At 42.0% G+C, this 17,604-nt stretch overlaps 1 protein-coding gene across 5 annotated transcripts; it reads left to right on the top strand.

The window, feature by feature from the left end:
- The first annotated feature begins 117 nt into the window (after positions 1 to 117).
- On the top strand, positions 118 to 17,236 carry unc-104 (kinesin family member unc-104). 5 transcript variants are annotated; one of them, XR_015315053.1, is made up of 16 exons: positions 119 to 764; positions 2,338 to 2,449; positions 2,720 to 2,872; positions 5,179 to 5,421; positions 5,728 to 6,018; positions 6,212 to 6,860; positions 7,814 to 9,247; positions 9,452 to 9,602; positions 9,855 to 9,945; positions 10,256 to 10,503; positions 12,500 to 12,716; positions 13,198 to 14,440; positions 14,677 to 14,875; positions 15,470 to 15,598; positions 16,198 to 16,355; positions 16,802 to 17,236. XR_015315053.1 is itself a non-coding variant. In XM_022851098.2 (15 exons), exons 2-15 carry the CDS (start codon positions 2,435 to 2,437, stop codon positions 16,821 to 16,823), a joined length of 5,085 nt encoding a protein of 1,694 aa, XP_022706833.1. In that variant the 5' UTR covers positions 119 to 764; positions 2,338 to 2,434; the 3' UTR covers positions 16,824 to 17,236. The 5 variants fall into 5 exon arrangements, 4 of the variants coding, with proteins under 4 accessions (XP_022706832.1, XP_022706831.1, XP_022706833.1 ...); XM_022851098.2 differs by lacking the exon at positions 16,198 to 16,355; XM_022851097.2 differs by lacking the exons at positions 16,198 to 16,355; positions 16,802 to 17,236 and having other exon boundaries at positions 118 to 465; positions 15,470 to 15,810.
- Positions 17,237 to 17,604: the final 368 nt, after the last annotated feature.

The raw sequence follows: 17,604 nt of genomic DNA, 5'->3' as shown, positions 1-17,604 counted from the left end.
GTCAGGACATAATTTAATCAAAAAATATAAATAGAAATGATTGACGAAACAAACGTTAACATTATTTTGGCTCCTATATAGAATCAGCTTCCCGTGTAAGATCCACCCTATATACGTGTTGATTTTACGACTGTGTCCCGTGATATGAATCAGCCGGTTTGTGTAGGCAACGGGTGTGCGGTGACGGCTTTTGGAACTGCCGCGAACAATCGATGCTTGATCAGCTGTCCGTTTGCCTGCTCTCTGTACGGCTGGTTGGTATAGGTGTCTTTGGGCATCTGCATCAGTACGGTTAAAGGCGTTGTCATTGATACTGACACACACTAATAGCCTGTTCTGTCAGCCTACCTGTCCTGATGGTAGCGTTGTGTCAAACCAAGTGGCTAAGCGACTGCTGCACCGTCTAAATCGAACTGCGATAGGCAGCATGTGATATGTTGCAGAAGTTGCTTTAAGGGCTAAGTAGTACGATTCGTAATAGTTTCAGTACGAAGTTACTTTGACGCTAATCTAGCTGATCATAGTTGTTGCCAACGATATAATAGTTTTTTTGCAGCTACGCAACGAAGATGGGAACGTACTTCGGTGCAAAACGACAAAGTGCTGTGCTCCCACCGTTTTCAGTGTGAGATGTTAGTGTATTTGTAGTTATGTGAACTTGAAGGAGCATAATGACTTGTTGCTGGGATATAGAAGATAACCACTTAGTGAAAGTCACCTTAAATAGAGCTTTCCCTTCGACAACATGTACATTTCCTTCATTTGTACGTAATGATTCGTTTTTTTTGACGATTTGGCATTTGTTTGACAGTGAGTGTAATGCTACTTTAAGTATATCCTGAGAGGTGCTATTTCGTGCGTCTTTCAGAAGACATGTGTGTGCGTTGTCGCTGGTAGTCTTTGCTGGCATGTTTATTTCTCTGACAGTGAGACCGTTTTTGGGGCACGGATGTCCATTTGAAATCAACCTAAGCCTCAGTCGACCCACGACCGTGGGTGGGACGTCGGGCGAAGGCCGACTTGAATTCGAAACGAGAGGCCAGTCTAAGATCAGGACGAAATTGCGAAATATATTTTTTGCTGGTTGTTCGATTAGCCTTTAGTCCATTAGATCTTAACGTGTCCCACTGGCATTTAGTGAATAGCTAGAACTCATATTGACCTCGAAAGAAGTTATGTGATGTCCTTCTACGACAAATGTTTACGTTAGAGTGATTGAGTAGCTTCTGTTTCTAGTCGCCTAATATCCATCATACACAAGAAAATTTCGTGAACCGCCTTCGAATCATTAAAAGCCAAATAGCCATTGTACCGTTAGTGTGATCAATTCATTTTTTACGGCATTTAGTTGTAGACGAGGTTGGAGAGTGCACATAATTGAATTAACGTAGCTTGTAAATTCACGACAAGAAAGCCAAGCTTTTATGATCTCCCGTGGGATTTTAGCACTTCCATAATACTCTAGATATTTTGTTCACATGATCGTTTTAGAGCTTTTTACGACTAAAAATGATAAGGAGATGCAAGTTCTTCAAAGTAAACAAGTTAACTTTTATTCTAGAGTTGCAAACCTGTATGCAGCACTGAGCAACATGGGAAGCATTAAAATTCTGACATTGACTTACTTAATACCGAGACACTTAAGTATATTAGAAAAAAAAAAAGCTGGCCTTATTCTTGTAACTACATTTTAAGAGGTAACTAAAGTAAACATTTGCAATCAACACTTCGTGCAGTGTCTGTGCTCGTCTTCACTCGCTTAAAAATCGATTCTTTTGAAGCTATTTCTTTAGTTCTATAACTGTACATACTAAAGGTCTAAAAAAATGAAAAACTAGTTTTTTTCTTTTTAAATGTTTTCAGACTTTGTTTCATGATGTAGCAAATAGGTTCATTAGGATCTTTTGTAAATTCAGTTGTGCAGTGTTTCTATTATTGAAAAGGTCTATTAATCCAAAACGAATTAGCATTTACACTGATTATTACCGGGTATCCTCATAACCATATCTGTGCTTTTACGAAAAAGAAAAACCTTATTTTTCCACAGGGTAGAGTTCTAATAGGCGTACGCCAAATTCTCTTAGTTACACTTGTCGTGTGGTATATATCGTTGGTAACGCTAGAAAGAAAGTGACCTTTGCTTAACCAAAATCATATACAAATCTTATATATTATATGCATTACTTGCATATGTTGCTTTACGTGACATCACAGCGCGGGACTGGTGCCTTAAAAAGTTTGGCATGTTAGGTTGCTCCCCATAGGCAACTATCGTTGTTTTTTTTCATCTCTAAGCAACTTTTTTTTCCTCTGCCACGTTTCTAATAATGATCTTAGCTCGCCGGCTATAGCTAGCATTTGCGGTTACCCTTCAGCGTGCTTTGACAGGACAAGTGAACGGCTCTGCTGACGCGTTCCACCACGAGCCGCAAGTATGTCTTCTGTAAAGGTGAGTATCATTTCGAATGTTCGTTACGTTTTAACGTCGAACAATTGATTTATTACGTTTCTCAGTACTTTTCTCGATCCCAGTTAACTACCTTCCTGTATTACTCAGCATTTCTTTAGTTGTTTTTTAGATTTATCTTCGGCGCCCGTTGTAACTAAAATTATCGACCCATACAATGTTCTAGATATTTAGGAAATGAGCATAAAACTAACCGGCTCAATTGTTCGGCATAGAGCAGTAATGGCAAAATATTCACTGAAACCTATACAGGTGGCTGTTCGTGTCCGGCCGTTCAACAAACGGGAAATCTCCCGTGATTGTCGGTTGATCATTCAGATGAAAGACAATACAACAGTGATCGAGAATCCTAAGGATAACACATTTAAAAGCTTCAACTATGATTATTCGTATTGGTCATCAAACGTAAGTATTATCAAGAAGAAGAAAATCCACTTACTATTGACAGACGAAAGAGAAGTATCGTTGAATAACCAAAGGGGCACTTTTTCAAACAATGCAGGCTTATGAAGATGTCCCATCTATTGTCGTCAAATAACCCTTTAGTACCTAACCTAACCGAACATCACTCTTTTTGGGGTGTAAAAATTTGTTGCTATTGGCCACACATAAGTATCCTGTATCTGTATGTACTCAGAGCAGAAATATATTCACGAGGCTTGATATGCCACGAGGATTATTTAGTGGAAAGTCTTATTTTGAAAATTATGTGAAGCTCTGTTTGTTCAGTGATGAATGACAGAGATAAATATTTTATTTGACTTTTATATCTCATATGGACCCTAGACACGGTAGCTGTGTGGAGCTCAAAGTTTGTAAAACAGGTATTTTTTACTGTATTAATACAGAAATCTTATCATAGTAAGACTTGAACGCCTTAACTGCCCGTCAAGCGTTCCTCTACTGTCAATGTTGACATGTCACGAAGCAACCCACTAAGTACCGAGAAATTAGAAGCGGAGTTCGTATCTATACCTTCATAGCTGTACCATAGCACCACTCGTAAATATGGTTATGCTGTCGCAGTAAAGTCTACTGATATTAATCATTGGCCGAAACCGAATTATCTGAACCTGTAGTTAGTTTATCTAAACTATACCTCTTGTGGTACATTATAATATTGTTAGCACACTCTGTTATAGAGTGTGTTGGTGTCGATTCATCCTGCTTTGTAGAAGCAGAAGGAAGAACGAAATTAAAATCAAGCTTACACTCCCGCATTAAGAGTTTCTTATTGCTTGAACGCTTTTGCTGATTTTGAAAAATCTAGTGCAGTTTATTAGTGACTAATTTCTCGCGCTGCAAAGGTGTTTCAGGGTGTAGACTTTGCTTGCAGGCGCGCACGTTTTTGTCCTTAGACGAGTTTCTTACATTGTCGCTGCCGCTGTTGATATTGAAACTCGTCATGTTTCGTCTTCCTCACTTAGCTGCCGTTTTGCTCCTGTCTGGTGGACGTGCATCTCCTCGCTGTCTCATAGAGTATTTGTGAGAGGTCCATGACTCAGAGCGCTAGTCAGAATCGAATTAAATGTCTAGTTGATAATGTTAGAGGCGTCCGCCTGACTGGCTCCAGTGACGTCATGGCCTGCCCTTTTCCCCTATTCAGTAGGTCTAGCTCCTTCGCTCTCTCTCTACGACACCCCGTTCTGTCCTCTTTCTAATCGTGGCCTACGTTCCCGGTTTGCACACCAGCTAGGGGCGTTTTTCTGTTCCGTTTGTAGATGACACAAAGCCCACCTGTCCTTGTGCGCGTTTGTCGGCTTGCGGGTCTTCTAGCTCTGAGTTATCCGTTTGTCTCTTCGGGGAGCAAGGCCTACAGAGGCTTGTGGAAATCGCTAGGCCTATAAGTTTATGTAGTGTTGTATACGAAACTTCCGACAACCTCAATCCGTCTATTTGACTTTGTAGAGCATTCGCATATAGGTGAACCTTGGCCAATGATGCTTGCTAGTGGCGTCCTTCAATTGCCATATTAACTCTGTGTGTATTCATACGCATAGAACTAGAAGGCAAACCAACTGATATAGTCGGTTTACTGGCAACATTCTGTGACGATAATGAAAAGTTTACGAGAGTGATTATGATCCACGATCCTAATTAGCTAGAATTAACGTAAATGACGACGGGGCAAGTTTTGTATAGCTGAGAAAACAGTTATTGGCATACACAACAAAGTTGAATAAAATACGCTGGCGTAACTGTTATTTGAATGTTAAGTTGGCTCAGAGCAATGTGGTACCACAGAAGGGAGACCAGTGCATACAAGCTAGGGTGCTGCTTTTTTTTCGAATAACTGTAATCGAATTATATATAGGATAATAGCGGTATCTTCCAAATAGTGCTTCAAAACTATGGCGAGCTGTCTTTTTTGCTGCTATTATAGTACGTTATGAAGGAACTTCAACTGTGAAACTTCCTTTGTTTGCGTTCTAGGAGTCTGAGTCAGTTACAACATTTCTTATTTAGTTAGAAAGACGGCCGTTTTACTGAAAAGTACATACAATTAATATTAAAATATCCAAAATGTAAATATGTATGTGCTACAGTAAGTTGTATTACTTTATGCATCACTTTTTTTTAACATACACGTATGCCCTTTAGGTTAGCAGGCAAGGACCCCACATAAGAACATCATATGATCCCTTTTCGGTATGTATTAGCGATAATCACCCACAGGCTTGTTTTCGTGTATCTCATTCAATCAATTACAGACGGAAGATGCTCATTTTGCCGGTCAAGATCAAGTGTACGCAGATATTGGAGAAGAAATGTTACAACACGCGTTCAATGGGTATAATGTATGTATTTTCGCGTACGGCCAGACGGGAGCTGGGAAAAGTTACACAATGATGGGTCGCAGTGAGGCTGGACAAGAGGGCATTATTCCGCATATCTGTAAAGACCTGTTTAATAAAGTCCGGAACGATACATCTGATATACTTTACTCAGTTGAGGTACGTTTGGCAATATATGGGCATCATGATTTAGTTGTTCTAGACGAGTCCACCTTTTCATCTAAGAGTTTGTGATATTTATTTAGTGTAGAAATATCGCAGTATTATTAATATTATTTTTTGAGTTTAGACAATGTTTGTTTGATGCAGCTGGTCCAAAAATAAAGGATTACGAAAAAACAAAAGGCTCTATAATTAAAATTCCACGCTGTCATTAGCACTAATTAGGGTAACTAATGCTTACTCGATCCTTAGGCTTGTATACTCTACATTAGCATGCTGTTCTATCGTTACACACATATGCAGGTGTCTTACATGGAAATCTACTGCGAAAGGGTGCGCGACCTTCTTAACCCACAAAATAAGAATAATCTACGGGTGCGAGAGCATCCTTTAGCCGGACCCTACGTCGAGGATCTTAGCAAACTGATAGTAAAAGACTACGAAGACATAAACAATCTTATGGATGAAGGTAACAAAGCGCGAACGGTAGCAGCCACTAACATGAACGAAACATCATCTCGTTCACATGCTGTCTTTACAATCATGTTCACCCAACGGAAAAAAGATGAACAGACCGGATTAGTCAGTGAAAAGGTATGATAAATCGCCGCTATGCCCAGTCAAACACGCAATCATAATGAGTCGCATTGCACAATTAAAATAAGATGTGTATCGTTCTCCAATTAATTATTATTAGTTTGCAAGGGAGAAAAATGTATCACTGTTAAACACTTGACATTATTAGCTACATTCGTCTCTTTTTCTTCTACTTATTGATATTGTTCAGGTGAGCAAAATTTCACTGGTTGACTTAGCCGGCAGTGAACGGGCAGATTCAACCGGAGCGCAGGGCACCCGACTTAAAGAGGGAGCCAATATCAACAAATCGCTAACGACATTAGGAAAAGTCATTTCTGCATTAGCCGAGCTGGCCGCCAATCGCGGCGTGGCCGGTAAGAACCGGAAGAAAACAGATCATATTCCGTATCGAGACTCGGTACTGACTTGGCTACTTAAGGAAAATCTTGGAGGAAATTCAAAAACGGCCATGATTGCGGCCGTATCCCCTGCTGACATAAACTATGACGAAACGCTCTCGACACTCCGGTACGCAGATCGTGCTAAGCAGATTGTTTGCAAAGCTGTGGTGAACGAGGACGCCAACGCCAAGATGATCCGAGAGCTTAAAGAGGAGATCGCCAAACTCAAAGGCTTGCTGGTGGCTGAAGGCATTCACATTGATGATATGAATAATGTAGTAGCGCAAGGCAGCCCCAAGCAGCGGCGCCGTCTTATGTCCGGAGCTACCGAGGACAAGATCGAACAGCTGCAGGAGAATGAGAAATTGATCGCTGAACTCAACGAAACGTGGGAGGAGAAACTACGAAAAACCGAAGATATCAAACGGCAGCGCGAAGCTGTTCTAGCTGAGATGGGTCAGTAGTATAATTTCTATTGTTAAGTTTTTATAAAAAAACTTAACAATAGAAATATATATATATATATATATATATACTGACACTCATCATTAGGTTTTGTTTATAAAACTGTATGTAAAAAAGCAGATATTTCAAAGGAACTTTTTGGGAGTGCTAGAAGTGTTACTCCTGACGCATCCACCGTGATCACATTTCCGATTTAAGACCTCAACCACTAATTAGATACTTTAAATATAATCTTTCTTTTACCTGCAAATAACTTTCTCATGGTAATCGTGCGTTAAACGATATTGGTAAATGTAAACCTTCTAACGCAAGCTAGAAATTTTAAAAGTGCAGGGGCGCTGAAAAATTCAAATCAGCAAAATAGCTAAAAAATTCTAACCGTTGAAATTTATCTAGATCGCCCAATAGGCATTCATTTTATTAATTTTTGTAGTGAAAACGTAGGTGTATCAAGCATGTTTCTTGGAGAAATTTTGATGCATTTCCGAACCCTCAAAATCTAAGTTATATTGGGGATCTCCGGTTTGTCTCATAAAATTTTGATTTTTCAGAAAGCGCAAAAAAAATTATTAAAAACCTAGACCGTCAATTTCGGGCTAAAAGTGAAGCCTTTAATCACGGTGGATGATTTGTCCAGCATGTACAGACTGTGCAATAGCTCATCTTTACTCAGATTCTAGAAATGACGTACTGTTTTTGGTAACGACGGGCACGGTGTTTCGTTCTAGAATAAACAGGTTTTTGCCTGGTACCACAAGCAGCGGATGAATACATACGATAAACGACCCGATATACATATAATGTGTTGATAGACGTTACGCTCATAGAATGGTGTGATCAAACAGGTAAACTCAAGTTCCTCCAGCTTTTCCTCTTCAATTGGTCGTTGATTATCAAAGTGTATTTATACATATGTGTGTTCCATGATTTATTTTGTACTGCAGGTGTAGCACTGAAGGATGACGGCGATACGCTTGGTGTATTCTCACCGAAAAAGACCCCCCATCTAGTGAACCTCAACGAGGATCCGCTAATGTCCGAGTGCCTCCTCTACTATATTAAAGATGGATTGACCCGGGTAGGCCGACCGGATGCCAATGTATCGCAAGATATCAAGCTAACCGGAACCGAGATACAGAACGAACATTGTACATTCGAAAATCACGAAGGCGTTGTAACGCTCGTACCTTGCGCTGGCGCTACAGCGTTTGTGAACGGCAAAGAGTTGTTGCCAGGCGACCAAGCTGAGCTGCGTAGCGGTATGCGTGTAATTCTTGGCAAATATCACGTGTTCCGATTCCAACACCCAGAACAGGCTCGGGAATGTCGCGGTCGTTCGCCTACCGACGAACAAACTGGAGAACCGGCAGCAGTTGACTGGACGTTCGCTCAACGAGAGCTTTTGGAAAAACAAGGCATTGATCTTAAGCTCGAGATGGAGAAGAAACTTGTTGCTATTGAAGAGCAATATAAGCGTGAAAAAGAAGAAGCCGATCAACATTTCGCCGAAGAACGAAAGAATTACGAAGCGAAAATCGAAAGCCTTCAACGTCAGGTTGAAGAGGTATCTATGATGTCATCAATGGCCTCATCGTATGCGCTGTCGTCGTTCCTTGAAGGCCCAGAAGAGCCAACGCCTGTCGAAGAGTGCTTTGAACCCTTAGATGAATCACAGTTACGAATCGCACGGTGGGCATTTGACAAATGGAAAATCCATCAGTTTACGTCGCTCCGAGACGACTTGTGGGGCAACGCGATCTTTCTGAAAGAGGCAAATGCCATTAGTGTCGAGCTTAAGAAACGAGTACAATTTCAGTTTGTTCTTCTTACTGATACGCCGTATTCTCCATTACCGCCTGATATGTGTCCGGCAGATGGACGCAAGACAATTGTGGCCGTTGAGGTACAGGACATGAAGAACGGGGCAACGCACCACTGGACTCTCGAAAAGCTTAGACAGCGGCTAGAACTTATGCGCGAAATGTATCAGAGTGAGAACGAAAGCTCACCGACCGAATGCGAGCCACAGGGCGATCCCTTCTACGATCGTTTCCCTTGGTTCCGTATGATTGGCCGGGCCTTCGTCTACCTTACGAACTTGATGTATCCGAACGTAGCATTAGTGCAAACCGCAGCCGTGGTTAATGAAAGAGGTGACGTTGTAGGCTATCTCCGCATCGCTGTACAGGCTGGAACTGCGGGCGATGAACAGCCTGCCGGCGTACGACAATTTGCACGAATCCGTTTCGGAGACGAAGCGAGCAGTGGTGGAGTGCATCAGGGCGTCGAGTCAGATGACGCACGAATTTCTGGCGATGAGCGGGAACGCGTTGTTGAGGGACGTGGCGAGGAAGACATCGATAAGGACGCCGATAAGGGTTTGTAGAATAGGAGGTATTTGGTTGTGAACCGTGTGTTTATTAGCTTTATTTCTCTGATAAGCCGTTATATGGCAGGAGATTGGGTATTTGTATTGCGTATTCAATTTCCTATATGTCTTCATAAGCGTCGACAATACTTTAAATACGGCAAAATAATTTTGTGTGTAATTTCATCATGTCTTTTTGTATCTTGCTTATTAGATACCAGCGAGGCAAGAGGCGAAATCGAGGAGGATGCCGGGAGTCAGCTTCCACAGCATCTCAAGCTCGGCTCCGAGTTTACTTTTCGCGTCACTGTTCTCCAGGCAGTCGGTATATCACGCGAATACGCGGATATTTTCTGCCAATTCAAGTAAGGGGAATGTTTGGTTTGTAATGTTTACCACAATATATAGATATATATGTACACATATTTCATCTAAAATGTTACATAAATATGAAACTGTTATAATCTGACCATCTAAAAACAATGGAGCGTATGCTTGAGTGTACCACTATGCTATATTTTTTGTACTGCCTTAATAATTGCAGCTGGTTGACACGATTCAATATGGCTTTTACTTTATTTGAGACTTTTTATTTTCCTCTGTATTGGTCTTTGCAGCTTCCTGCACCGACACGATGAGGCGTTTTCGACAGAGCCTCTCAAAAATACAGCTAAGGGTCCACCACCTGGTTTCTTTCACGTACAAAATGTAAGTTCGTCAACGATCTACTCTGGGATAGAGGTAACTATTTGCCGACACTTGCTTCAAACACTCATGTCGGAACGACCCTAAAATATGCTGATCTTCGACTAACATGTAGTACTGCTTTCTAATGGCACTAATATATTTATATTTAGATAAACCTAGGGCTACTTAAGTGTAAGACGTTTATTATTGGTAGCCATAAATAGCTAGTAAAGAAAACGAAGCAGCTTACGGAACTCACCACCAAGAAAAAATGTCTTAACCTGAAGCTTCATTGACCGTATTCGTTTAACGTTTTGTGTTGTGACTACAGATCACAGTGACGGTAACTCGAGCGTTTGTGGCATACATCTCCAGTCGGCCAATTGTGTTTGAGGTCCTAGGTCACTACCAGGCACACCCGCTGCATCGCGACGCGTGCTCAGAGGGTACAGCCCCAGCAAATCCTCCAGGATGTCCAGCCACTCCCCAACGTCAACCACCGCGGCGAATGTTTCCCCGCACTCTGCCCATATCACAGCCCGTGCGCTCGCCTAAGTTCGGTGTCGTTCCGCAGGCAAGGTATTATGATACTGGCCAGCCAAGCATAGCAGCACACCATCGTCCTTTCGCTGTCTCGTTTGTCTTTTTATCATTTGTATTAAGTCTTTCTTCGTTCCCCATGTGCAGTCATCTCGTGGTCGAAACCATTCGATGTGTTTTTATAATAACCGATCGAAAACGTTTGTTTTTTAGTTGTTTTTCCAGTAATCAGTTTTTCAATCATCATATGCTTATGACAGCTTCCGGCATTGTCTTCCTGGTTTTGTGTGATTAAAGCTTAACAAGAATGCGCCTGCTCTGCATTATATTCTATGCAGCTCTTTATAGCCCTGCTTATAGGGCATAAATGTAAATAAATCTTATAACTCTTAAATACAAAAGTATTTCGATGAAACCGTTCTTTACCTACCTTCATATTTGAGGCCTTTGAAAGGAGCAGTATTTTTTAAAATCTAATTTTTTATCAATCGGTCTAACTTGAAAGACGCGGTGTTGGCCTGTTTCGAGATTGCCAGGTTCATTATCGTAATAAAAAAAAACGCAAAAAGCAAAATTGTATCTTAGCTTTATTTAACGGTTTCTTTACCACTTTCGCTTACGTTGTTTTTGATGAATATTTTTTATATATATATGCTTACATTTCTGAGATAACAAACAAGAAACATTTTTTATTCATGCAAATTACCTAAAATTCGGTGGTGGGACTCGAAGGAGCGACCCCCAGTTTTTTTCAACTAAAGGCTCTATCGGCCAAGTTGCCACGTTTATATTTACATAATTCTTTCGCAGATGATTCAAAATGAATGGTCATTTTCTACTACTTTTAGCCTGTGATCCTAAGTTTACTGCTGATACCTAACCTCGACTGCGCTTAGCACGGCACCTTTTGTTTCTGTTTAATCCGTTCTTTTACTTTAATCTAACCTTTTAATACTAAAAACATCTATTTTCCACAATGTAGCATAGTTTAACATAATAACTGGTGTTTAATAGTAATAACGTTGACGTGACTAGTCGTAGTCGGTAAGATACAAATTAGAAATTTTGATATTTGCTAGAAAAATGGACACCAACAAGTCTTTGTAGTATCTAAATTTTCTGTGGAAAAATTGGAGTTCTTTTCTATTCAGATTGAGGAATACTGATCGAGTACAAACACGCACCCTATATAACACCTTTTGGTTGTTATAGTTGATTGACTACCTCGGAAGAGCTTTTAAGTGAGATTTTTCTTTGCTACTTTTTCGTAACGTTCTATCTGGCTTATTATGATTACCATTGGCTTTGGCACCGCTTTACGTGTGTTCTCGTACCTCTTTCGAAGGCATCTTATTATCACACTTATACCTTGTACCTTGTTTCATACCGCAATTTATGTTCGTGGCCATTTTCAGGCCAAAAAGTGTATCAGGTTTCAACTTCATACGAAGCATTGAAATTATGTATAAACGTCCCGCTCTATATTGCTTGTTTACAAGCTTGTCTACATTTTTTATAGGGCGCTAAAAGCTGAACGGAAGCTTAAAAAGATCGCTAGCTAATCTTTTTCTGTAAGGCAACGCTAAAAAGTAGTACTAATTTCCTTCTAGCATTGTTTCAGTGTTATTAATATTAAGGGAAATATTTTTTCGTTGTTATAAACGGGACCATCCATTGTGAATGTACCAATCTCAATAAATTAAAAAAAAAATATTAATAAAAGTAAAACTAAGCTGTCTGCCTTTTATGTAGTGTGATATTGACATGCGTATTGATCGCACTACGTGTAATATAGCACTCACTTCTGAGACCGCTACCGCGCTTCGTAGGTTCGTTACGTAAGCGCTAGCGTCTCGAATGTAGCTCATTGGTCAGTACCGTAACACTAGGTAGTATTCTACTGAGTCAGTTGAATTAAATTTTTAGAGCCATAGGACCTAATTACGACTGTTGACGAGTTCAAGTCGGATCCCATTTTCTAACGCTTTATTCGGCCTATATTTTTCCTAAATCCTTTTTGACGGTCAATAAGCAGCACGACGACTCACATCGTGGCTAAACACGACGTACTCGTGTGGTTTGAGATATGTGAACTGACACACAATGGCGAGTATTTGCCTGCACAAGTTATTCATCACGATGAAAGTCCCTGTCTTCGAGGCAGCTTTCAACTCCATCAGGGCATTCAGCGGAGAATTCGGATTACTCTCGTACATGAGAAGACAGATAACCTGCCCTGGAAGGATATAAAAGTAAGCTGAAGAATGGTTTCCTTACTTAGGTCGAAACCACTAGAACCCATATCTATTAGTATAGCTCTGTGACGAGACTTTTCTAAAACAACTTAGCTCAATATGTATAATATATTGTGGATAGATCACGAGATCTAATGTACAGTCAGTCGACTCGGGCGACTACATCTACTAGAAATAAGTTTTAAAAGTTTCATAAAGAAACCTGAAGCGAAAATTTGAGCTTTCTCATGTTACTGTTCTATAAAGCACTTTTTTAAAGAGCTTGTCATTTAATAGAATGCCCCTAATTTGATTTCTAGTAACAGCGCCTCCTACAAACAGGAATGTAGCCGGGATAGAGTAGAGAAAGCGCCGGTAGCCTGGAACTAGAGGGCCTCCGATTCTAACCTGGTTGGACATATACAAATTAGGGCGGTCTTCTACTCGCTAATTTGTAAATGAAATAAATTATCATACTTTATTGGATTTTGTGTTACAGGAGGTTGTCGTAGGTCGCCTTCGTTCAACGCCAGAGTGTGATAACTTCGACGATGACAACGATGAATGTGTACTCAGTTTAGGTCTATTCCCGCCACGTCAGCTCGAGATGCCGGCAGGCGATGAGCGATGCTTCCTGCACTTTGAGGCGGCTTGGGACTCATCATTGCACAATTCTCCGCTACTGAATCGGGTGACGACGTCAGGCGAACACGTTTACCTCACTCTGTCCGCCTATCTGGAATTAGACAACTGCGCTCAGCCGGCAATCATCACGAAGGATCTGTGCCTCGTGATTGGTGGTCGCGATGCGCGTTTCCACTCACGGTTGTCGCCAAACGCACGAGCCCTGAAAACGCTGTTCGGTGGTAGCGGTGCTAGCGGTGGCCGGAGCGGCTCGGACGCCGACCACGTGACGGGCCTCTACGAGGTTGTGTTAAAGCGAGCCTCGGACGCCGGAAGCCCGGGCGTGCAGAGGCGCCAGCGCCGCGTGCTCGACACTTCGTCAACTTACGTACGCGGCGAGGAGAACCTCGCGGGATGGCGCCCGCGTGGCGACTCACTCATTTTCGACCATCAGTGGGAGCTAGAGAAGCTGACCCGGCTTGAGGAAGTCGAGAAGGTTCGACATTATTTGCTGTTGAGAGAGAAGCTAGGCTTGGAGGCTGGTATAAAGACAACTCGTGCGCCTGTGGAACAGTTGATGTCGCCAACAGGCCTGCCACCACTAACTGATTACAGTTTTTACGATCCGTGCGAGATGACCGATCGTGAGGAAACTCTTTGTCGACGCATCGTCGGCCTAATCAATAGTCATATACCGAGTAGGCCTCCTCCGGTGCCGACCGGAGCCCAGTCGGCAGATGGAGCAGCCACGCCCACGGCTGAAGAGGGGGGCATCTCGCCTTCAGCCTCAAGCCACTCGCTGTGCGGCCTGCTGTCGCCCACATCGGAGGCTAACGCCCCCACCGGTCCGCCGCCCGGCGGCCTTCGGCCTGTGCCCACCAGTGATGGTGGCATAGGTGGCAGTTGCCTATTAACCGGCCTAGGCGGACTGGCCGGATTGGGCCAGCAAGCGTTGCGGCCGTTCGTGGCCGAGGTGGAAGAAATTCGGGTAAGTCCAGTCGTCAGCCGAAAGGGCACACTTAGCCTATTAGAGGACAAAGCCCAGTCGTGGGTTAAACGCTACGTCACTATTCGACGACCATACATGTTTGTCTACAAGGACCAGAATGACCCCATAGGTGAGCATGCAGATGAGTAGCTGGAGTTTGATTGGAATATATTGGCCGATAATATTCTAAATAAAATAAATTATGCTGTGCTATATCGTCTGAGGTTTCAATCTATAAATAATCGGTATTACGCTAATAATCGATCGTCGAAATTATTCACGTTATCGTATGTTGCCTATTTACACCTGTCCACCAAAAGGGAACCAACTGCATCTGCTTTCTTTTTCTTCGTTTTTATCACACAGAACGTGAGATCATTAATCTCTCAACGTCGGAGGTGAGCTATAACGAAGAACAACAGGCGATGCTCCAAGTGCCTCCACATTCGACCTTCTCGGTCGTCACCGCAACAGGCGGCTATTTGCTGCAAACAGAGGGCGGTGACGAAAAGGAGATCCATGATTGGTTGTACGCCATTAACCCGCTGCTCGCTGGCCAGATAAGGTGAGTGAAGTAGCTTGTTACACGTTCTGAATGCTGCACACTGCGACAAGAGCAAAAATTGGGGATGGGAGCTGACCCTGTTAAACTTCCGTGAGCATTTCTCGTGACATCAAACTATTCCAGTCAACTACTTCCTAGTGACCAGTTATTTAATGACACCTAGCACAATCCCGAACAACGCGTTACCACAAGCTAGCGAACAGTGCACTAAGTGTCGTATCATTTTCTAAGTTGTGCATACATTGTGTAAAATCGTTTTGTATCCTCTTTTTGTCTAAATAATTCTTTGCATTAATGTGGCTTGATGCGCTGTTTGAACCTGTCTATGAGCAACACATTTTCTATCTGAAAAACCTGCTAGGTTATAAATATAATCTGGTTTGCAATTAATTAGAGGCTTGTTTTTGAGAAATTTTCAAGTCTGTCTATTTTCGACTGTTTTTGTGTCCTTGCATCTGTGTCACTTCTAATTGGCGGAATTGTAATTATCCATACGTTATCTATGACTAGCATCCAGTGTTTCTGAGGGCATACGCAGTGTGGCCAATCTTTTTCTTGCTCCCATTCTCACGCCTTTATCTACCGCTCCTACAGTAGGCACAACCTGCCGCAGGATGGTCCTGATCCCCATGACCTTGACGCCTCGCCGGCCGTTAGCTGTAGGCCCCACCACCCCGTCATGTCTCGCTGGCGCACGACAACCCCGACTTCTTTTTATGTTGGGTTGGTTTTTGTTTTGTTCGGTTTGCACGTAAAGTATGTAGTGTGCACATATATCGCTCTCTTATCCATGCCAGGCACATTAAATGGCGTAAGGCAAAAAAGACTTAAAAAATTCGATACCTATTTACATGAAGGCGTCAAACACCTGCTTAAAAGATCGCATCAAAGTTCAGATCGATTCGAAAAAAATAAATGTATTTAATTGTACGTTATTTTGCCTCACGCTGTATGTATTTATTTTTTAATTAGGTATATTGATTTGTATCTGATACATGTTGTTCTGTTTGCTCTGAATTTAGCTAAATAGAAAATCGTTCACCTTCAAAATGTCCGACACTGTGCTAACGCAGTCATTTCGAACGTACAAAGCTGAACCGTGGCCGTGTAGGGGAGTTCCTTTAAGATTTAGATATACAACAAGAGAATAAGATTTTTGCGTTGTCACTGACTTCCAAATGAAATCAACGACGACAAGCACTTAGGATTGTACAGTGTCTTAATGTAGTGAACTTATTTTCTGCGGAAAACTTTTAGTGCTCTAATTATCTTGATTTCGTAAGTATAACACTAATTACTAGCAGTACGATTGCTTACTGTAGTTGCTTACAGTTGAATACGTCCTATTACTTGAGTTGATCGCTGAAATGCTCCGCATCAGTACCTTTAGCGTTCGTCTGCTCGTCTAACCTATTGCTAGGAGAACATATAGCCAGCACTATATTGCACATTTTTGTGTTGTCTCTGTGAAAGGACCTAGGTTTGTATTTCCTATCGTTGCATGCCTGCTAATCGAAGTCTGATTATTATTCCTTTTTTTTTTTTATATGTTACAGTTTGATCATAGAACTGTAATTTCGCGGTACGTCCTAAAGTATTACCTACTCAAAAAAGCAGACATAGAATACTGTGACATGTAACCTCTAGGGTGCTACTGACCCGATCGACGTTTTTTTCTGATTCTTTTGTCATTCTTTGATTCTGTTAGGCGCTGCTCAATATTGTTGTTGTTGTTGTTGTTGTCGTAAATACAATCATGTCATGATAACTGGCACGTAAAACTAGAAAGAAATTTCTAACGTTGACAGCATTTAAGCGTGAAAGGCGGCTGCTGCTTGAATACTCTGAGTCTGAGCTTGAAACTAACTAACTCGATGTTCTGTTTTTTTCTCTTGTGCTTGTGCCCATGGCGATGTATGTTTCCAGGTCAAAACGATCCCGCTCGTGAGCAGGCAACTGTGATAGTACCTCTTTGCTAAGAATTGGCATCAACGGTTTGCTATCGGCGTGCCAATGCACCGTATGGACTACTGCTCGCGGGCCACAGCAAAAAACAGTCGTCGTTGCACTCGCACCTAACGAAAAGATCTCCGTTTTACCTAGCGGAGACCACTGCACGTGTTCCAAAAGATACCAACAACATGAACGTCGTCGCTCAGAGCCGCTGTCAGCGATTTCACAGGAGATTTTTTTGGGCGCATCTGCTGGTGATCTTTCTAGGCGAACGGAAAACTACCAGTGCGCAATAATGGTGGCAGTATTACTAACGTATATCATTATAATAGTCATCAAGCGACATATAGCTAGAAGGGAAGTCGTGGCCGTCCTAATTTTTTATAGCTAAGGCCGAAAATAGAGCAAGCTTTGGCAGGAATGTTTCGAGCATGCGTACAAAAAACAACTAAGGAGTCGACTACGGAAAAGAAGCAACGGAGGAAGAAGCAAAGAGAAATGCTGTGCTTTTCGATGGATTCTTGCAGTACATACATCACTGGCTATAGACGAGTTCGGTAAGTTCGTCTTGAGACAATTATCCACAATAATTACTAAGATTCAATTATTCAGTGATGAATAAGCTGCAGGACCCTGCCGCCCTTAACCTTCACTCGATTGCGATAATCTTCTCGACTCAGTTCACTATCGACAATCTTCGAGCGCGTACGAGCAAATGTGAAAACACAACATATACAATTGCAGTAACCTATCTGTTGTTGCCACTAGATATGGGC

Source organism: Varroa jacobsoni, unplaced genomic scaffold, assembly GCF_002532875.2.
Source record: "Varroa jacobsoni isolate VJ856 unplaced genomic scaffold, vjacob_1.0 contig00068, whole genome shotgun sequence".
Taxonomy (NCBI): Eukaryota; Metazoa; Arthropoda; class Arachnida; order Mesostigmata; family Varroidae; genus Varroa; species Varroa jacobsoni.
This window is presented reverse-complemented; position numbering and strand designations above follow the sequence as displayed.

What these genes read in the sequence shown, in the direction of transcription:
- unc-104 (XM_022851097.2), top strand. An exon ending in ATATACTTTACTCAGTTGAG is followed by an intron (nt 5,422 to 5,727) that starts GTACGTTTGGCA and finishes ACACATATGCAG; the next exon opens with GTGTCTTACATGGAAATCTA. An exon ending in GGTGTCGTTCCGCAGGCAAG is followed by an intron (nt 10,504 to 12,499) that starts GTATTATGATAC and finishes GTCAATAAGCAG; the next exon opens with CACGACGACTCACATCGTGG.